The following is a 22824-nucleotide window of genomic DNA, read 5'->3' on the forward strand; positions in this document are numbered from 1 at the left end:
AATCAGGGTTATAATGGTTTGGGGTTTGAGTTTAGTTTTATTTTTTCTACTTCTGGTAGTTTTAATTCATTTTGAGGGTGTGTTTGCTCATTTTTATTTAAAAATTGAATAGTTTTAGTTTAGTTTTTATTAGTAATTTTAGTTTGTTTTTACTTTGGCTAATTTTTAGGTACAGAATTCAAAAAGGTCAAAGTATTGTTTTTGCATCAATTGAGTAATGAATACTCAACAATACCATTTTAAAAAAAAGACGACTTTGAAAGGCTAAAAAAATATATTCATAAGATATTATATCTATACTTTCAGTATGTTTCAGCCTTATAAACTCACAACATAGTCATAGTTTTTTCCCCTTACTTGCCGTTTTTAAAAAATTTATTTCAGTTTATGAAAATATTTTCTCAATTTTAGTTTTTGTTATTTTGTCAGTTTTAGTTAACTTTAATAACCTTGGAATAATTTAAAAACAATCAAGGAAATCAAACTCTAGACAACTCTCACACACACTTACCAGTAAACAAGAATTTATTTTAAAAGTGCACAATCAGCAGATACAAATCAATAAAAAAATAAATATCGTACATTATCAGTGACCCTTTTGTTCCTGTTTGAAAAGTAGAACAGTTGTACCACATGCTAACGGTGGAGGAGAGTGTAGAGTGAAACACAGATTACTATATCTCAGAATAAAAATGATTTTGTTGAAAAAGTGCTATGCAAAGAGTGCAAATATATATATATATACTTATAAAAAAGTTAGGGCAGGGTTTTAATGATGCAATAAGGGGTGGAACACTGCATATGTGATTTAGGCCGAACAGCTGCGGAGTTCGTCGGCTCTTTTTCGGATCGTTTGCAAGATGTCCTTCAGCTTGGTGTCAAGTCCTGCAAGCTTGGCAGACTGCTGGATGATCTCGTCCTGCAGTCCTCTCAGGGAGTCTGCTTTTCCTGGAGAGGGGATGGGAAAACCAACGTCCATCAGAAAACACTCCAAGTGTCTCAGACGCCATCTTACACCCAGGTCCCCCCTGAAAATGTCTAACTAACATACTGTCTGTCATTAAGTAGTTGACTTTTCTATTTCCTATTCATGACATTATGATGGACAAATAGCACAGGAAAAAGAAAAAAAGAGCAAAAACATTTGGACCGTCAGTCAGCATCTAAAAACAAAAGTGCAATTCAATAAAAAAAAAAGGTCAAAGGTTTGTCATGATTTTAGACAACATATTGATAAAGCAGCGTTCCTGCATTACCTTCGAGAGCACCTGTCATATTGAGTGTGATGTTGGTCAGAGTTTTAGCTTTCTCCTTCAGCTTCTCCACCTTCTCTGCCAGAGGAGTCGTCTCTCCAGGAGCTCCAGGGCCCGTCTTGTTTTTCAGACGATCGAGCTGCTCCTCCAAACTCTTTAGAATCTGAAAGTACACACACAGCCGTCAGCGTGAGTACATGCACATATATACACACCCGTGTTGGCGGGTCTAACAGAACATTGTGCTGCTGAGACTCAAACCCCCTGAACACACCTGACTTCCCACTGATTTGCAGCTCTATATCATTCTATATTGACAGCATCAGAATCTAGACTTAATATGTCTAACGTTTACTTGGTCTACATTTTGTCTCTCGGACCGCACTTGTACTTACACTCCCAGTTACCTTCCTGTGGCAAAACGTAGCATGCAATAAAAAAATAGATGGAATCACATTGGTATGTTTTATAGTAGGAATTGTACGTTAGCTCTGTGTAACTCCAATCTTTATGGATTTCGTGCCACTGTTCTGCCTCGTCAGCTGGTGACTATTCTCATCCACTCAAAAAACAACTGATTCTGTTAGCGGCTTCTTCCTGTTAAGGGGAGTCTTTTCTTTCCACTGTAACCACCTGCTTGCTCAGCAGAAAAAAAATAGCTAGTTGTCGTTTCTTAGATAACTTTTTACCAACTAGCATTAGATTAGCAACTGACTTTGGTTTTTCTATAATCTAATTAGGACAGAGTTTAACTCTGAGCAGCTGGATCTGGATATGACTATACTGCCTGACTAGTTAGGGATGAATTGGACTGATATGAAAGATATTTGGACAAAAACATCAGATTTTTATTTTATTCTATTATTTTCTTTTTTTTTGGCTTTTTAAGTCCTTGTTAGCGATGGAATATGAACAGCAGATGTATTTATAAACACTCTCTTGGGGAGGAAATCTACTTTTTTATGGACAGAACGACGAGGAAGAAGAAGCCTCAGCGACTTAAGAAACAAGGCGTCCTGCAGGGGACGGTGTTTTCCCCATAGAGTCCTAATGCCAGACGCAGAAGAACTCTGACAACATCATTTTTATTTCCAGGTTTAGAAACCTGTCTGTGGATGGTTCACTTTTATCATTCTCTTTATGAGACTAAAGAAATGCAGCAGAGCTAAGGAAACATGGAGGACTAGAACAGTCACATGGGAATAACCGGCTTCGGTCAACACGCTCCGATTCTCAGTGTGAAGTTGTGTTCTCCAGATCTCACCGGTTGAGCTGCAGCTGCCTCCTCCTCAGCCTTCCCTGCAGTCTGCAGAGCTTCAGGAGCTTTCTGCTTTGCGTCCTCCAGCAGCTTCTTCAGCTCCTCCAGCTGGTCCTTCATCGGAGTCGTCAGCGCTTCTGTGTCGGTCAGCGCCTTCTCTGCTGGCTTCAGCCTGTCTTCCGCCTTCGTCCACAGCAGAGGGGTTAGCAAATCTCAGCAGGTTCCTTCCACTTCATTGAAATAACAGGGTTATTGACAAACGCTAGAGCACTTCCTACCTGTGTCAGGTTGTCATTGACGCTTCTGATGACGTCCAAGGTGTCCTCCAGTTTTCTTTCCAAGTCAGAGAGGGAGCTGTTCCCTGCATCCAAGTCTTTCAGGAGTTTGTCCACATTGTCCTTGTGTTCCAGCGCCTTGACCCTGTTAGTGTGTCGCATAAACAGATTTTCTCTCATTCACACGTTCATGACATGTTGATTTGGATTGAGTTACAATGTCCTCTTCTATCTGTGCAACTCTAGAGAATTTAGTTGGATCCAACCAGTTTCTGGATTCAGAGGTAAGGATTTATTAATGTGGTTTTTTTGTCATCAATCTGACCAATGACTGATTGTGAGCCTGTGGCAATAAAAAAATAAATAAATTAATCACATTGTAAATGAGAACAAGCACAATAATTTGCTTGATTGTTTTTCTCTCTTTCTACCAAAGACTGGATGAGCTAGCCTCTTTAAAAGGAGCAGTTTTGTTTCTGGAGACAATTTTAGTTGTTTCTCTTTTTTTTTTTTTTTTTTTTTCCACCAGATATTTAAAATGTCTCCCGGTCCCAGTGTTAAATGTTCGTCCTGACCTGGCCGCCTCCGCCTCCTGCAGCATCTTCCTGGCTGTGTCCAGATGGGGCTTGGCCTCCTTCAGAACGTTCTCGGTGTTCGGCAGACTTGCAGCCAGATTTTTCAGCTCCTCCAGCTTCTTCTCCAGGGCGGGCAGACTGACCGGCAGGCTGGCGTTCATGATCCACTCGCTTATCTCCTGAACCTGGGTGAGGTTGGAAGATGGATCTAGACGCACAGAAAAGTTGAAACGTTTGAGTGAATTTCCACTTTGTGACGTCAATCCCAGCAGTCACTGCGACCTAGAAGGATTTGTACCCGTCAGAAAGTCCTTGAGGTTTTGAACTATGTTGCGCGTGTCCTTCAGGTCGTCCTCCAGCCGATCTCTGGCTGTCGTAGTCTTGTTTGACAGGTCTTTCGCTACTTCCCTCACCGTGTTTGTTTTTTCCTGTGCGTTCTGAAGCTGCAGAGAAAAGAACAACAAAATGAATTGAAGAGAAAATCTAAAAAAAAATAATAATAATAATAATAATAAAAAAGATGGAATCTGTAAATCAATGAACAATAAAAATCTGCGGTGATGAGGACAGAGTGCGAACCATCTCTGCAGCCTTGGTGATCTTCAGACTGAGGTTTGCCAGACGGTCCTTCACATCCGTAACGTCGGCGTCGGCCCTTTTGCTTAAAGGCAGCGCACCAACGCACTGCGTCCCATTCTGGCAGAGCGGGCTTCCCTCCGCTGGACACAGAGCGTCCCCCTCACACTGCAGAGGGGTGCAGGGCTCGGACCGAGCACTGCCACACACCTGGAGAGAGGACGCCATAAATCTGGTATGACTCACGTCCGATCGAAGGTAGGGCTGCAGCCAGCGTTATTTTACTAATCGATTATTCTGACGATTGATCGATTAATCGGACAAAAGAAATTGGTCCATTTTCCAGATTTTTCCCTTTTTTCTTTGACACAAATTTAAAAGATCTGAATGTAAACAGCAATTAATGGCTTTTTCAAAGAAGAATTGCTTTCTTGTTTCTAGCCGCTGCAGCTCAATTATTTTATTAATCGATTATTCTGACGATTAATCGGATAAAAATATATTGGCACAGTTTCCAGATGTTTTTTCATTTTTTTTAATACAACATTAAAAGTACATTAAAAGACCAATAATTAATTTCTTTTTTGAAACAAGATTTTTTTTCTTTGCTAGCTTAAATGCAGTAGGTGACTCTCGTTTGATCGGCCATGACGGTTACCTGCTTAGCAGCAGGAGTGAGGTCTGGCTGGGAGGCCATGTTGTTTTTCAGCTGGCTCAGGTCTCTGGTGTTGTTTGGCTGCACTTGATTCTGAATGTCCTCCATCTTCTCCCGGATGTCTCTCACCTCCTTTATCGTGTTCTCAGTCGAATTCACTTTCTTAGCCGCAACTGTCGACTCATTGTACGCGTTCTTGATGACATCAAGACGTTCTGTGTGCAAAGGTTGGAAAACAGGTTCACAATTTGTCCCAACACCGGCAAAGTGAAACATTTTGTAGATGATATCCTCTTCTGGTTGCTCTTATTAAAGCTAAAAGACGGAGGTTGAGCCCACCTGCATCGTCGGGGTCGATGACGATCCCCGTGGAATCTTTCTTGGCTTGATAAATTGCAGAGATGTTATTCAGCAGATCCCGCAGTTTATCCAGCTCCGCTTCCAAACCAGGATCTCTGACTGGAGGAGGAAGACCTCCATTGACCTTCTTCAAGTCTTCCCTGAAACAAAACAGAAAATGATCCGTTAGGGGAAGGAAAAGACTTGATTTTTTCATTCATCATACTGATACAATTTAAAATATTTGCTGGTATCGATCCGATAAAAAAGTGCTGAATTGCCTGAAAAGGTTTCTTCTTCTTCTTTTTTTAATTTTTTTTTTTACATTTTTTAAGAAAATCACAGACATGAATGTACAAAATTAAAAATGTTTTGATGACTCTGCACCAGTAAAGCACACTTAAACACACCAACAGCTTCACAACAGCAGCTTTAATTTGTTCAGCCAGTGCAGTTAGGAGTAAAACAGCCAATGGAAAATAAATAATAAAGAAACTGAAACCGACTGAAACAACAGGCTGACGATCTTGGTCAAAGGTGAAAATATAAACTGCAACAAACCTTCTTTCAAATGGTCCAGAAAGTGAAATGAGAAATTCTAAATATAATGTAAAATAAATAATAAAGCATGATGTCACTCAGAGCACAAAGCATAGAACTAGACTGAATAGATCAGTCCTTATGGATTGGGTACATCGCCACCGATACCAAATCTTGAATTCATTTTCAATATCGGGAAGATACAGATATTGATATCAGATTGGTACACCTCCCTACATAATTGGAACATGTAATCATATAATACTATTTCAGCCGCTCCTCACCCCAGTTTGTTGAGCAGGAACAGAGCATCTTCCAGCTGTGTGACAGTCTTGGGCGGTCGGGATACGGACTTCCTGATCTGGGCGAGGCCGGCCTCAAGCTCCTGAAGGCGCGGCCCGAAGCTCCCGAGATCTCCGCCGCCTCCGGGAAGAGACGGCAGTCTGAAGGAAAGCTTGTCCAGAGCGAGGCTGACGTTCCTTCGCTGGGAGTCCATAGCGAAGAAGCAGTCCGGACAAAGTTCACAGGCAGGGAACGAATCACAGTGCCCGCGACTGCAGGACTCGCAGCGGGGCCCGGTGACACCGACTCGGCACAGACACTGTCCAGTTTTCCTGTTGCACACTTCCGGAAGGGTTCCCCTTGTGTCACACTGACAAGCTGTAGACAGAAACGCGCAACAAGGTTTTGATTAGAAGCAAAAATAGGATGAAATATCAAAAAAGAAAGCAGGTGACTCACGTCGGCAGCCAGACAGCGGGGTTCCGTATGAGCCGTCTGCGCACTGACTGCATGTCCTTCCTCCAAAGTCTCGTCTGCATGGACACTGACCTGTCCGCTGCAACCAAACACACTCACAGTGTGAAATCTTACAGCTCAGAAAACGTTCAGAGAACCGCTGAACGTCTGCTACTGACGGGACAATTTCTTTGATTCGTTCATGAATGTTAAAACAATGTGAAATGACACATTTTCTCAAATTTAGATATTTCTTCCTTTAACAGCAAAGACTTTCCCGGCACTATCCACATTCTCTGCGCTCATTTTGGGGGGGGCACAAGCTACACATCTTGGATGTTAGCATTGTACTTCACATTTCATGTGGATGTTGATCAGCGTCTTTGTTTTGCAACTTTAAACATTTAAAATTGTTCCCTGACTTGAGCCTGAAAGAACATTGTGGACGGAGCTAAAGGTCAGGGTGGTGGTGAGGAGGCCTACCAATCTGAAAGACTTTGAGTTAGGTTGTGAAAACGTATTTAGAGGGCAGAGAAAAAATTTTTTCACTTCAAAAACTCAAACCAAGTCTGGAAAAAAGTGAAAGATGGATAAATGCCTCCGTCTGAATACTGCAGTCTAGAACCAACATTTGTCTTTTAATAGTCATTTTGTGGAATAAACTCTTGTCTTGTGTGGATTTTGTAGCCTTAGGGAGAAAGAAACGTGTTTTTCCAAAAGCGTTTTGACACTTTTGGTCAGATGGAGTGGACATCCCAGGCCTGTGTTGAAGTGATGGACCTGCACTGGTCTTCTTACCTGGTCACAGGTGTCACTGGTTGACCAGGTCGGGTCACAGCCACACGGTTCGCAGACCTCTGACTGAGGCGGCTTCCAGTAGCCTTTTGAACACGCGTCGCAGGTCAGGCCGTGGAAGAAGGGGCGGCAGGGACACTGTCCAGTCACAGGGTCACACAGGATCGACAGGGAGCCGACCGGAGAACAGGAACATTCTGCAGAGCGGGATAAACCAACATGAGACAGAGAGCCGGCTGACTGCCAACGAATCACCACCGGACAAAACCACTCTACAAAGAAACAAGGGCCAGAGGGAGACCTGCTGCTCTGGGACGGCCATTTAAGAACATGTCAAAGCCATGACCAGGGCCTGTCCAAGACTTTCTGGGGCCCTAAGCAGCTTTTTCTTTGTGGAAAATGTCAACACCAGATGATTTATCACTCCTAAGCTACACTATGTGTAACACACCTTCTATTAGTAGTATAATTTCTAATTAGCATAAATTCTACCTTTTCTATTATGACTATTGAGTTTAGTATTGGAGGAGTAAAAACAAAAAAAAATCATTTGGATTCTGAAGTGCAGATGAGTGGTTGAGTTTTTGTTCAGGTGTGTTTAATTATGAGTTTCTTTATGAGTGGCTTTATTTCTTATAAAGTTTCAAATCTCCACAAAATGTAAAGATTAAACTGTTAGATTAGAGTTCCTCTCAACAGGAATAAAACGTCTGACATGCAGCTGCCTTCCTTTCTTCTGCTTCTCTGCGTGTTGGATGACTCACTTTTGCAGCCCAGAGGGTCAGACGAGCTCAGGCTGTGGAAACCTTTTCTGCAGCGGTCGCAGTAAGGGCCCTCCACATTAGCTTTGCATGGACAGTAGCCGGCGCTGTCTTCACACTGGGCCCCGTTCACCGTCCCCTCCGCATTGCAGGGACAGCCTGGAGCCAACAGAACCCAGACTGTCTCGAACACGGCTTTGTCTTTTAACACGCTGCGCTGGGATTTTAAAATTGCTTTTCAAATCGGCCTCTTCACTTACGTATGCACGCATCGGGACGATCCATCCGACTCCGGGGGTTTGGCTGGTAGCCCGGGGCACACCGGTCACACTTGGGCCCTGTGGTGTGGTGCATGCAACCCTCACACACTCCGCCACTCCTCCGCCCACTGGCCTCATACACTGCTGGGTCGAAGTGACAGCGCTGGGCGTGGTTGTTGCACTCACAGCCTGAGGACAGAACAAAGATGGACAGAACTATGGTTACACAAATTCATGAGATTAGTAAGGGTTTGACGCCTGTTTCTTTGAAATAGTAACCCTGTTAGGAAAACTTTTATTAAGGTTTGCTAACAGCGTCTCGTCCTAAAGGTGTCTCTTGGCGTAGAGAAGCTCATGAAGTCAAATAAAGCTGGTCTAGTCTGATTTATTCTATGTCAGGAGTTGACAAAAACTACTTCATTTAAATGTATAAAGTGCAAACTCACTTTATAAATTTAACAGGCAGCGAATCAGACGAGCAGAGCCAATAACATTTCACACATTATTTGTAACTTTACTCAGATTCTATAATAATAATAGAAATAGCTAATTAAATTTGATGCTAACAAACTATGATTTAAAATTTGTGATTTAATAACTTTTTCTTTTTGTTTCATTTTCCTCTCCTCATCCTCCTTGGAACTCCAGCTTTCCAAGCCGTCTGTGGCGCCCTCTGGTGGCCACCACTTTAATAAACATTTTTCTAGACTGTAACTAGACACACTTAACAGCAGTGACTTTTCAGCTGTCGTTAAAGTGACTCTTCCAAAAGGTCAGAACTTTGGCTAACAGGGTTCCACAGCGCTATATGACAGCGGACGACGTGGGAGTCTTATGTGAAGAAAATGGAGGTTCTCACTATATATTTAAGTTTTCCTCCAGGACTGAAGTTTATTTGTCACAACACTGACCAAGGTTGGGCAGAAGCTCCTTGAAATAATTTTCAGACGGTGTGTAAAGATACGGGAGCAACTTTACGTTGGCAGGTGTGTGTGTTCCCTTCCTCTGCGGGTCTCCAAGGCAGATCGTTGTAGAAGTCGGCGCAGCGCTCGCAGTTCTCACCGGCGGTGTTGTGTCTGCAGTCACACACATGATTCACCTGCCGAGATAACACAGATAAACACTTGAAGTCAACAGTTCACTCTTCACTCATTGGGTCAGACAAGAACGAAACGCACACGTGCGATAAGCTGTTGTGTACAAAACCTAGAACTACACTCTAAAAGTCAAGGTCTGTAGAAAGAAATATCACTTATTGATCCCCAAGGAGAAATTGCTTATTAGCTGACAAGCTACTCCATCCAAGGTGTTAATTGTTAATAATATAAATAAAACCACATACAATAACAATTTATAAAACAAATATATATGGGCGACTAAGTGTGATGTAAAGAAAGAAAGATTTAACATTTCAGTTACTCAGAGTTGGGCGCTGTAAAGGCTGAGGCCTGCAGACAGAAATAATTTTCTGTGGCACTCAGGAGCATCAAGTTGAGAATCAGGAAGACATTATGCACTGTAAAACATTTCAAGGTGGTTTAACTTGAAAATGAAAGTCCACCTGCTGCCTTAAAAATGCAATTAAAGTCAACAAGAAAATTCTTTCGGTTTTAACTCAGAAATTAGAGTTCATTAAGTTGACTTATCAACAAGAGACACGTTGTCTAAACATTGTTTTCTTAAGGTCCTTGATCTTGAATGGTGAGTTTTTACTTAATGCTGCAATTTAAACCAAATCATTTTTTCACAATATGTGAGAAAAAAACTGAGAGCACACATTTCTATTTAGGACAAAACATAGTTTTTGTCCTAAACGGCCCCTCATACATTTCTCTGTTATTTTCACTCACATTATCAAGTTAAAAATAAGTACTTTTTTTACGTTTGAATATTTACATTTTCAAATATCAAGAGCAAAATTTCTGATCTGATAATAAATTTTATTAAACGTCACAATGAATTTTGCTCTAGAAGGTTTATTAGTGTGAACAGGACATTTTCCTCAAGCTCTGCAAACCAGGAGCTAGATTAAAAAAACATTTGACTTAGTAACACACAACAGTCAGATCAGTGTAACACACTTCCATCTCTGTAACACAGGATACAAAAACATGCCACTAGGCATTCTGGGAAATAGTTCCCACTCCTGTCTTTTTTTTTTTTTTTCTTTCAGTTTTTTGAAACTAACCTAACTAACCTTCAAGTGCTAACCTAAAATCTCTCATTTATTTTCCTCTTGGAGGTTTGACAAAATGAATAAAAAGTTAACACGGCTTACTGTTGTAAGTTGATCTTTCACAAACTCACACATTTAGGTGAAAAATCTAAAACTCACTAAATTTGTTTGACTTCAAGAGTAGAAGATAGTAGACACAACTAAATGTGGCTCAAATGTTTTACAGTGTGATGATAAATTCATATTAAAATATCTATATATCACGCTTATGAAACACAGACGACACTGAAGCAGATTAATGACTTGCTTTTCTCTCCTACCTGTATGGTGTCGGTACCGGGGTTGTTGTACTCCTGTGCCTGGCAGCGGTCAGCATGTCCGTGGCACATGCAGGTTCCCATCACTCTCATCTCCTTCAGGGCAAAAAACTTGCTGAAGGATCTGCCCGGGTAGAAGGGCACGTCGCCCAGCTCCGTCAGCGTCACCCGCAGGCCGGTCAGACCGGCCTTATCTGGGGGCAGAAGAGTCAGTCAGCAGGCCGCACACACATCAGCCGGAGGGTTTAACAGCAGCACGACTCACTCACACACACACTCACACACACACACACCTTCAATCTTCTGGCTGTCGGAAACTGGAGCATAAAGGTACTGACTCAACGGGCTGAACTCGATCTGGGGATGACAAGGAGGATTAGTTTGATGTGTCTTGAACACAGAGACGTCATTCTGCTGAAAAATGGCAGCATTCTTATCCTGAAATATATATATGAATAAATTCCAGCGTTGTGCCGATCCCTCCATGCTGGAGCACCTCTGTTTCACTGATTCTCCAATTTTGCAGACTTCAACATTTTTTCGGTTGTGGTTGAAACGTTGTATGTTCGGACAGTTGTACCCTCTTGCTTTTTTGTTTATCTATTTTTATTTTTTTTTTAACTTTCGGATAGTTGTTATGATGCGCAGCTTCTGTATTTTTGGGAGCAGCTGATCAGCTTCCCAAAAGCTAAAAGTAATACCTGAACTGTGTTGAGGAAAAAAACAAAAAACTATTTTACCAAGCACTGTCACTCAAGCACTGGATGAGTGCTTGAGTGACACTCAATCACTAATAAACCTGATAATATGAATAATCAGGTTTATTCATATATTGTGCAAAATACAGAGAGGTTGTAGGACAATCAATAATGAAGCAGGCCTGGGTGAAAAGCTCTGCCAGGTAGAGACAACACAGAGGTTTTATACCAAGGACAACGGATTCAAAACAAGGGGCGAGACAGTCTGGTTCTATACTCGGATGATCTGAGTTATGACCACCCTTTGAGAGTAGATAATGAGACAGCTTGTCCTTACTGTTTCATCCTGGTATGGGTCAGCATGGGGTTGCAGTGTGTGGCAGTATATCTGCTCCAGACTGATGGGGCTGTTGGTTTGGATCCCAGGGAAAGCTTCCTGGCAGTTTTTGGCCAAGTAGAGGACGGGCTGCCATCTCCGTCCATTGTCCAGAGTTCTCTCTATGAGCAGGGCTTTGGGACGAGGACCCTGCAGGGAAACACGTCAAAGCTTTCTCTGTCCACATATTAAAACAAAACAAAACACACACAAAAAAAACAGCTTGTGTCTTTTGTTTAGAAAACTTCAGGGTGGATCTTCGTACCTTGAAGCTGAGCACCAGGTTATCGAGCTGGAACAGATTGTTGAGGTCGAACTGAAGGACGACTGGGTTTACACCTGTGGGAAGAAGACAAGGCCTTCGTGTTCTTCATGACAAATGGTTTTATGAACGGGAGCACTGAGTATTTCCAGTGATCAGTAGGGAGTACGATCTCAGGATGTTTCACTTATTTTTTACCTTTACTGGACTGCCACCACCGGTTTGGCCCAGAAGTCGTGAGGATTTCTTTCATTGTGTGGGCCAGCTGACCGTTTGGGTTCCTAGAGTCACAAGGGCAGCATCTCATCTTCCGCTGTGAGAAAAAAACAACAACAGATAAATGCTTCTGCTGGGTCCACTGACTGACACGGTGGGGCCTCTGGTTTCTCACACTCACAGTGTAGAGAGACGTCGTCAACCAAGAGCAGCACAAACAGATCAACTCTGAGCCATCTTGGCAATATCACCAGTATATTGTGATAAACAGGTGATATTGTGATTCAGTGTGTCCCTCTGAGTCAAAAAGAGGGAAACACCTTTTGACTTGAAACATCACACTGCAGATGATGTTTCAAGTTTTAGTTAAATTGCAGTTAAAGGCGTTTGGGTTCATAATATTCATGATCAATGACACTTTGTTGAATGGAGGACATCTAGAACCACTGCTGACAGTGCTGCCACCAGGGTCAGAGAGGATAATCTGGAAAACTCCAAGGGTTTTTTGTGGACCAGTTAGGTTTATACACACAGACTGATGTAAATTCAAGCCATTTACTGGCTTCAAACACACGAGGCAAACACACTTGCTCTAGCAACTTATACAGACAATGATCACTGCAGATCACTGCAGTAGCATTTAGGTACGCTATGCCTCCCTCAGTTAGCACATAGAGCCACATCATCTAGACCCGGTTTGTTGTTGCTTTATTCATTAATCTTTCAGCAAGATGTTTTTTTTTTGTTTTTTGTTTTGGATTCCTTACAATCCAAACTTGATGTCAGGTCACAGAAATGCTGTGAAGAGATGTTGGAATATTTCTTCACATTATACGTATTTTATCCTTGTTAGATTTGAACCGAAGCAAATGCAGGAGAGACCAGACCGTTCAGAATTAGAGCTTCATGTTTAAAATATAATGCAGAAGAAATAAGAACTGGTTGAACAGGGACCAGGATTGTCACACTCACCCTCCTTCTTAACATGAGGATGCACTGTTTGTCCAGCAGGTGGCAGTGTATGCACTGTAGTCCAATAAAGTGGCTCTGAATAACTGCCTATCTTACTGACACATATGCATATAAAGGTTAAATGTGTGTATCTTTAAATCATATATTTTAGATTTATTGCTACTTTGCAGTAGGTTTTAAAATAAAACCAAAAACAAATAATAATTTTTAAAAATTCTTGCGGATTTACATAACAGCTACATAATAAGAGAGTTGATGAAGCTTTTTTTTCATCATTATTACAGACACATTATCATGCTCAGTTTCACGTACGGTGTTCCTTTTTAAAGATAATAAAAAAACCAGACCGTGATCTTATCCCAGGTGATAAAGCGATTCTATTTCTGTACAGATGTAACTTTCACCGCCTCAGTTGCCTCTAGAGCAGAACTGGGACTTTAGACTTGACTTTGAACTGCATGCAGGTGAGAAGTAATTCAACGTGGAGCCTTTTCTGCTGAGATTTGTGTAAATACACAGTGTTTACAATGACTTTGTGCCAGCTGTCTGCGCAGAATAAATGTGCCTTTTGGCCTACATTCAGGGTGCAAAGTCCACAGTGGACTCTGAGATCAATTTAGTTACAGAACATAAATAAAAAGAGGTGAGGTGACATTTTCACTGAAAATGACTGGAGGGCATCGTAACAAATTTAACAAGCAAAGACGCTAAAAATAAACTGATTCAACCAAAATTTTGGATCTATTGTGAATGTTTGGTTGCTTCTCCGATGGTGTTATCAAAACTTACTTTAAAAGACGTGCAAAATCTCTATTTTTCTTTATATGATCATAGATACATTACAGCAATATTGTTCCACAATAATTACTTTCATGTACATGTTACAAAAGTTGGCGTGAATCCTACACAATGCAACAGACTCAGCCCTTTTATTACATAATGCTCTGAAGCTTTTGCAGAAAAATGATTGCAATGTTTGTGTTGACAAATTGTATTCATTATTTCTTAGGTTACATCTGGAAAAACAAAGCAAAACTTAATGATATAAGATTTGCATTTGTATGCCAGTAAATGCAAGATTGCTTCTGTGGCCTAAAGAAAACAAACAAAACAAAGCAACAAATCATAAACCTGCACACGCCTCTGCACACACACGTGACCATGTGTCAGTTATTTATAGGTAACTGTTTAGTTAGACACGTTTTTGCAATAAAAGCAAAACCCAAGTATGAATAATTTTCTGTTATCACCCCTAAAAACATGAAGTCTATGTAAACATTTCAATTTAGCCTACATATTTATTTTAGCAAATAACAACTGCACTGCATTTGTTGTAGTTCATTGAACATAAAGGTACTGCAACTTCCTTAAGTTCCTTGTATTGTAAGTTTACGATTTTATTTCTTTATTTGATTTTTTTCCCCCTCATTATAACTTGATGTTTTGTTTGATGTGCTTTGCTTTTGTGTTCTGTGAAGCACTTTGTGGTTTTTATCTGTGGAAGGTGCTGCACTAATAAAATGTTACTTAATTACTTACTTATGACTCCAAGCAATGATGGCATACACTTAAGAACGGACTAGTTCTCCAAAAACAATTTAAACGTTTGAATAGCTATGGATTTTCCTCTTTGCTAATTTATTTCAAATTTTTCAAACTTTGATCTTTTTGTCGTGGTTCAGTACTGACCTTAAAATCCTCTGGGAGTTTTTACTAATTCTGCTGCTGTTAAGAAAATTCAGAAAGTTAATAGAAATAATGTTATCTAACCATTAATAGACAAAAAAAAAAAAAAAATCATTTTAAAAATAGTTCTCTAACAAACAGTGTCCTCTGGGGTTCATCTACTGAAGATAACTTAACCTACAAATCTCACTTGTGGCGTCCCTCAGAGGTCCATCTGGAGTTCTCTAATGTTTTGTCATATTTTGATTTTCGTGCATCCAGTTTTTAGGGTCAGCCTTTACAAAATGTAATGCAGCATTTCTTGAAACAGGAGAGATTGGGCGCCGTCTGAAGTCTGGTAGAAACCTTAAAATTGAACGGTTTCAGAACAGAACATGCGACCAGTCCATAATGCTAGAAGACAGCTGATTTTAGGAATGCAAAGATTAAGTACCGCATAAAAAGAGTGTTCTTTTTTATGATTGTGTTCAAATAAAACAGTCAATGAATTAAAGAAACCATCAGATGTTAAAGTTAAAGCTGGAGGTCAATCTATAGAAACAATCACAGTGATGTAAAAAAATGTCCTTCTAAGTTTCAAAGTCTGTCTCAGATAAAGACTTCATAATGTTCAAACATTTAAAGTAAACTGGAAAAGCAAACTTTCTGAGTATACACAACAAGCTTCACATCAGTAAAGTTACAAAAATGTTATTTTTTTATGATTGTTAAAGGGGCTCCTTTGCATCTAGATGACTTTCATATTGACGAAAATGAAATTCAATCTGCTTATTCTAACAAAATATTTTAAAAGTACAGCTTGAGTAATGAACTATTATGTAACTTCGTTAATCTTCGTTAATCTTTTGTGTAATAAAAGCAACGCTTCCACTCTGTACTTCCTTATTGTACAGACACAGTTTGAGCGGCTTTATTCAAATTTGGGACACTTCTATGATTCCTCGACTCCCATAACACTAAAATATAACGCAGTGCAGAGAGCATCTATTTTAAAAGATTATTGTCAGAAGAAATTCTGACAACACAATGCAAACATAACACAACAATTAAGCTATATGAGGCATAAACTCCAGACGGTTTAACTTGTTTGCAAAGAAAGAACAAAGCTACTCTCCAGAAACACAAAATCTTAACAAGTAATTTTTGTCTAGTTTCTAGTGCAAATATCTAAATACACTTGAAATAAGACTAAACTCACTTACAAGTTTGTTTTAAGTCAATAATTCCTTAATATTAATGAAAAAGTTCTAGTTCCATTGGCAGATTATTTCACTTATGACAAGAAAAAATATCTTTTTATAAGTAAATTTATTTGCCAATGGAACTAGAACTTTTTCATCAACATTAAGAAATTATTGACTTAAAACAAACTTCTATATATAGCTGAAAATTTACTTGCAAGTTAGTTTAGTCTTATTTAAAGTGTAACAAGATATTTACACTAGAAAATAGATTGAAAATACTTGGTAATATTTAGTATTTTTGAGGTGTAATCAAAAGCTAGAAGACAAAAAACTTTATTCCGTCTGTTTTGAGGAGAAATCGAAGTTGCAAAACTATTTGCTGGAGTCTTGCACACTGCATGCCCTCTGCTCTGGACACCAACCCTTATTTCAAAACCATCAGTCTATGGATTGATTCTGCTGAGCCAGCAGACAGCCCAGTGTGTAACTATGCAGTTTCATCACAATTCTCTGGCACAAAAATCAGACAGCTTCACAAACCGTGGGCAGGTAATGTGGCTAAAACCACGTCCTCATCGCTGTCCACCGTGACCTCTGCCTGAAATGAACTCTGCAGTGCAAACCCTGAGCACTGCTAGCTACTTGAGCAGCATTTTCTCATGAAGAACTGCTCAGATTTGTTTTTCTCTCCTGCTTCCCACTCTTTACTGTAAACTCCAGATGTTTGTGCTAAGAAGTTGTGTCAGAGAAAGGTCGGGGGAAGGGAACGTTAAAGACGACGGCTCTGGAGCGCCTGGTTACCTGGTGTGGGGTGCAGTAGATCTCTGAGTCAGTGAGGCCGCAGGTGGAGGAGGCCCGGAGCTGGTGAGACCGGCCCAGCAGCAGGTCAGTGCTCGGCGGGTAACATGCTCCCAGAGAGCAGTCGTTCTGGGCTGTAGCCGCCACCGCCGCCGCCGCTGTCAAGAAACAGGCAGAACATTCAGGAATTCCTTAGAACAGTAACTAGGACGTATGGATTCACTTTTTTTTTTTTTTTTTTTACAAACGTCATATTTTTTGAGTTTTTGCACATGGGGAACATTGAACGACCCCACATCTCATTCACAAGCAACACTCAGGGTATAAAACACAAGATTCAGCCGGGAAAGGAAAACTAAAAAATAACAGCATTAATAATAATAATAATAATAATAATAATAATAATAAAAGACACATTAAAATAAAGGATTAAAAAGTACCTATGTAAGTAAATACATGTAGAAGCATACATATAAATAAAATAAAGTTTTAATAATCCAGCTCTATAGTGCCTGGATAAAGAATCACTCTCTTGTTAATAAATATTAGTGATATGAATTAATATTAATATTATTAGGTGCTGTTCTTTTATTTTGATCCACACTAATCATTCGTGTCAGCATGGTTACTTTCCAAAAATTGCATGAAGGTGTCCCATATTTTTAAGTTGTTTTTTTATTTTTATTTGCTGGTCTTTCCTCAAACCGTGCATGTTCATTTCTCCAAAACAAAGCAGGAAGTGACATCATGTGTCCACACTGCAGCTGTACGACTGTTACGGGTTCACGTTACTGTTCCCTCACAGCTACTGTATGCATAATTGACTCATGGGAAAAATGTCTTGTTATAAGAGAAAGAATCTGTTGATAGGAACTGGTACTTTTTAAAAATATCAATAATAAGGAATTATTGACTGAAAACAAGCTTTTATATCTCGCTAAAACGTTACGTGCAAGCTAGTTTTTTCTTTATTCTAACGTACTGAGATATTTGGACGAGAAGCTAGATCAAAATGACTAAGAAAGATCTTGACAAAATCATTTTGTATTTTTGCCAGGAGCCCACCACACAGAGGTGCAGACAGGGACAACCGACTGACAAAATCTGAGCGTAACCCCCCCAAAGGTCACGTATGACACCGTAAAAGCAGCCATATCATTACCACTGCCTCAGTACACAGATAGAGGGGGACCGCCACGCCCCCACCCCTCCGTTCAGGGTGGATAGGAGGCGTCTACTAACTGTGAATCTCCCCAGGAGCCCGCAGGTCTATACCTGTCCCACCATGCCAAACAGATGAGCCAGTCTGCAGCAGCAACTTGCTTTGATCCACAGAGAAACAATTCTTCAACTATTCAAAATCTATTTGTTTTATTCAATCAGAGCATCATAAATTTCTAGTATTAACTTTTTTTGCTACCTGAGCAACAGACGCAAATGATCTGAAGAAACTAAAATTGTTCAATCACGATTAATTAGGACAATTCTTAACTCCAACAGAGTTGCAACATTAACCACTTTCATGCCGTCTCTAAGTTGAGCTTTACATGGCGTCAGCTCAGACGTGTCAAACTTGATGCACTGTGTAAACTTTGGTGAAGAAGCTAAAGTATTGAGGTACATCAAGGGTAAAAAAAAACAAAACAAACAAAAAAAAGGAAGCAGCAACCAAAGAGCTCTCACCAGCTAGAAGCCAAAGGATCCTCATTCTGGAACAGATGAGAGAGCCGAGCATCAGCAAACGTGAAGAGGCTCAGTAAACTCTGACTGTTGGGGATCGAGTGAAGCGCACCTGGAAATCGGATCCGTTAAAGGTTAGATTCTGTCCGTGTTAAAGAACGCGCTGCTGTCCGACTGCTGTTTTATACACCGGCTCACCTGAACGGGGTGATACAGCGTGTGTCAGAGTCCCAACCTTCACAACCACTCCCTTCATCGTGAATCAACAAACACACACACACACACACACACACGCACGCCTACACACATACATACAGACACAGGAAGAAAAAAGAAATAACCCACTTAGAAGAACCAAAACATGTCTGAACTGGGCTTCACACATCACTGTTAGTAACTGTGAGCAAAAAGAACCTCACCCAACATACCTGAGGAAAGAACAAACACTAAACATTCCCTTAGATGTATTTGTTTTATCAGCTTCTACTAAGACATTGCCTCAGGGATTCATCTTGATATCTAAACTTCTTCTTAACTTCCACACTGATCCACAACTTCTTGGGGATTTGATTTTTTTTTTTTTGTTCAAAAAATCTAAACACTTGTAAAGATTCTTTTAGATAAGGTTCTACTGACTCATTTTCAAATGCAAACAAGCCTCTACCCAGACAGCTATCACGTAAGAGACAGTCAGTAATATCTGTACTGAACTTAAAGTGAAATAAATCTGCTTGTTGCTCAGTTACTGTGGATTCTAAAAGATGTTGTAGAGAGCAGACAGGCCGTTTTAGATAAAACGTTTTGCTCTGATGCATCTATTTACACCTAATACTTCATACGATCAGAATTTAGAAGAAAAGGTAGTGAAAGGATATCTAGGATTCTTTTTTGCTCAGTGGAAAAGTAAAAATTCCTTTATGCCTGAACAACATCGAGTGATCATAACCAGATTGTGTCAGAATATCAATCTGCAATGTTTTTAGTTGCTTTGATGAATTTGATCTTTTATTTTAAATGACAGTATTACAAAACAAATGCTGCAATTGTTCTGTGACATTTCGTCACAGTACAAAATGTGACAAAGCATGTGACAAAGCACTGTTTAGTCCTTTTTATTCTGTCATGAAAGGACAAAGTTTAGTGAAAACAAAGCATCGTTTCACAGACATATAACTTTCGCTGCAGGCGATGTTTCCTCAGCCAGTCAGGCTGTCAGGTTGTGTGTTAACACTGATGATCGTCACCCGGGCAAAGAAAGGCCGTAGCTCCAGGATGCAGGTTTTCTACCCTCCGCAGACACACTGACTAAGGCAAAGTACAGGGTGTGACTTCTGACTCAACACGGACACACGCACACAGTGTGTTTTTCTATCTGCATAAGGATTTTACAATGACTTCCATTCATTGTTCATTCATTTCTGTAGCCTAACCATTAGCAGCACATGCCTTACTAATCCTGACCTAAACTCAAGCCATACCTTAGTCCTAAACCTCAGCCGTAACCACAAAGCAGCACTTCTTCTAATCTTCCTCTTGTTCGTGGGGCTAACAAGGTGAGAAATGCTAAAACACGCAGACAAACACACACCTTCAGACAGGAGCTGGCATGCCTTCAGTCAGTCTACACTGGCTCTGATTCATTTCTTAGCTACTGTCTGGTTCTTCATCTCTGAACAGTTACAGTAAAGCAGACCTGCGGCCGTTTTTGAATTACGGAAATTTTTGATTTTTCTCTTTCCGCTACTCAGCTGGTTCCACCAAGCAGAGCCTTATGTAACCTCGCTTAAACGCCTACAACTCCAATCCAAATAAACTCTCGCTGCAGTGGTTAAGATGCCACTGAAGACACAATAAACACCTAGCGACACCTCATTTAAAGGGAGGGTGAAAATCATTTTGAGGTGAACTGTAAACATTCTAAGAAATAGTGAAAAAATAAAAAATACTGCAACGTAAGAATACTTTAAAAATATTATGCTGATTTGGTGGCTGCTGTCAAAAATCCCACAGAATGAGTGTTAAAAAGTTGATTTGCAATAAATATCAAGAGAATATGCTGCTTCTGCAGAATTCACACAAATGCTACTCAAAATTGGCCAAATATTAATGATTCTTATAAACACACTGTTTAGACTTCTGAACATTCCCTCACCTCAGCATGCTGAAGGCTAAAGCTAGCAACAGTTCAGCCAGCTTTCTAATTGAATCAGCCAGAAATTTCGGTAACAGACTGACATGATGCTGTAATAAACATGACATAACACCTGTTATGAACATGAAAGAGTCTTCATGAATATTTACAACTGTTGTCATTAAGTGTCATACGGTAATTAATGAGACTTTTAATGCAAAGTTCACATTTTTAATGGACTTTAAATGCAAATTGTAATAGAACCTTGCATTAAAAGTGTCATTATTTACCAAATGACGCTTCATGACAACACTAAACGTTCATGAAGACTCCTTCATGTTCATGACCGTTATGTTACATTTATTACAGTGTCATGTCAGTCATATGAACACGCCTTCAAATAAAGGATTACCAATATATTTTTTGCTGTTGTGGGGCAGAGTACTAAACTAATAGACGATGGATAGATGCCCAGAAACGACATTTTGTTTTGGACAACAGCTCCAGATTGCACTCCCGTGATGAAAACAAGGCCATTTTTTATATGTATTGATGTCAGAACTTGATCATGATGACACTTTTATAAACATTAGTACTCGTGTTGTACACTTAATGGTCAAGCAGTGTGTTTTTCGCAGGTTTTTTTATTCTCTGAACGCTGCTAACACAGACAAGAGCGACAGTGAACGCCTCAGCTGACCAGCCGTTACTGCACTAAATAGCCGTTGGCTCGCCAATAAATATATACAATATAGGCACAAAAAAAAAAAAAGCTAATTCAAAACTTACACAGAAATATCTAGTTACTTTGCTCTAGCTCACTTCCCCTGTACGAGACAATTTATATAAATAGCAGCGCTAATTGACATTTACCTGTTAACACAGACAAGAGTGACTGAACGCCTCAGCTGACCAGCCGTTACTGCACTAACTAGCGGTTGGCTAGCTGAGTCAGGAGTGCTCACCGTGCTCTGTGCGCCAACTGGTGGCGAACTGCTGTAACTGCAGTTTAATACATCTCAGTTCAAGTAATAGAAGTGCAGCTTAAGAGTATAGTCAATTGAAGTCTTTAAATAAAGTAAAAGAAAGGGAGGGGGTGTAATTATTTCTAAAGTCCATTCTCTCACACTTGCTTTTGAAGGATGAACAATTCATCTCGACCGGGTCACACACAGGACTCCGGGTTGTCAGAAAGGTTTTGGAGGTCGAACAAATTGCTTTGAGAAATGCACTAGCTGCTGTGCAAGTTAACCGTGACGTGAGAAAAGCAACAGACAGACAATTTGCTCCAAAATAAAACAAACAAATGCCAATAAACAAAACGAATAATGATTTTAAAAATAAATAAATCTACATCTCTGATTGTCCCAGACAGCTCAGACCTGGTGCTGATTAGTTCTGGAAAGAACTGAGATCGTCTTTCGCAATGGACCTTATAAATCTGGCTCAGCTGAAGCAGATCTGTAGGAGGAGCAGGCCGAAATTCAGCAACAGGAAACACACTATCTGAGGATTTTCACATTGTGACATGTATTAACTGCCAAAACCTGAAAGTAGAGAAAAAATATGTTTTGAATGACACCCAATGCATGATGAGCAGAAAACAGAAGACATTTTCCCAACAGATTATTTGCACATTGGAATTAAAACGGTCTAAGTTCTTACTGCCCCTTTCCCACTGCAATGTTGGTTTTAGTTTTTTCACAGATCTCCTTCACAGATTCAGAAGCTCAAAATTAATAAAAAAAACAATGCAATTTATTTGTAACATTTTTATCAAGCAATATACCTTTCCTATTTCACATTATTAGTGTTTGTTTCATGCAATGATTACAAAAAAACGAAGGCGTCTCCCAGTACCGTACGGGATAACAGCTTGCCGTGTGTGTAATCCATCTGGGTGGAAGGAAGAATGTCTAAGTAGAAGATGACGTAGCTGTAGGTGACATTTTCATAAATAAAAAAACATTGTGGAGGTTCCAGCAAAGCCTCTTGCTGCTTGTTGCCGAGTGACCTGTGGCCTGAGGCTGTGTGACTCACGTGCTCAGCGTCAGTCAGAGACTTAGGGTTGAACATTCTCTGCTCACCAAGGCCTGACTCCAAGCAGCTTCCAGCCAAACAGATCTGTAAAACTTTCTCCACCTCTTCCTGAAAAGCTTTTATTTTTCGACAATAAATAAAGGTCGACAGAATGTGAACAGTCTAATAGTTTCACTGGAGGCCAGCAAGACGACTGAACTTTGTCTCCTGCTTCATGAAGATTTCCCGCCTCTCTTTCTAAGAGTGCTTAAAAGTTTCAAAGG

The 22824-nt window shown here is 40.2% G+C and overlaps 1 protein-coding gene across 3 annotated transcripts; it reads right to left on the minus strand.

Moving 5' to 3' along the window:
* Positions 1–507: 507 nt before the first annotated feature.
* lamb3 (laminin subunit beta 3) lies at positions 508–21478 on the minus strand. 3 transcript variants are annotated; one of them, XM_044121451.1, is made up of 24 exons: positions 21395–21435; positions 18589–18689; positions 18394–18502; positions 16714–16868; positions 12053–12167; positions 11858–11931; positions 11554–11742; positions 10812–10875; positions 10522–10712; positions 9004–9124; positions 8026–8214; positions 7769–7924; positions 7008–7201; positions 6213–6309; positions 5756–6131; positions 4932–5092; positions 4596–4807; positions 3941–4147; positions 3660–3804; positions 3362–3569; positions 2790–2931; positions 2518–2694; positions 1257–1416; positions 508–948 (listed from the first exon to the last, which is right to left on the minus strand). In XM_044121451.1, the coding sequence occupies exons 3-24, from the start codon at positions 18443–18445 to the stop codon at positions 809–811; spliced, it is 3525 nt and encodes a 1174-aa protein (XP_043977386.1). In that variant the 5' UTR covers positions 18446–18502; positions 18589–18689; positions 21395–21435; the 3' UTR covers positions 508–808. The 3 variants fall into 3 exon arrangements, with proteins under 3 accessions (XP_043977386.1, XP_043977388.1, XP_043977387.1); XM_044121453.1 differs by lacking the exon at positions 18589–18689 and having other exon boundaries at positions 21395–21478; XM_044121452.1 differs by lacking the exons at positions 18589–18689; positions 21395–21435 and having other exon boundaries at positions 18394–18576.
* Positions 21479–22824: the final 1346 nt, after the last annotated feature.

The sequence above is a fragment of the Gambusia affinis genome, linkage group LG07, assembly GCF_019740435.1.
Source record: "Gambusia affinis linkage group LG07, SWU_Gaff_1.0, whole genome shotgun sequence".
Taxonomy (NCBI): domain Eukaryota; kingdom Metazoa; phylum Chordata; class Actinopteri; order Cyprinodontiformes; family Poeciliidae; genus Gambusia; species Gambusia affinis.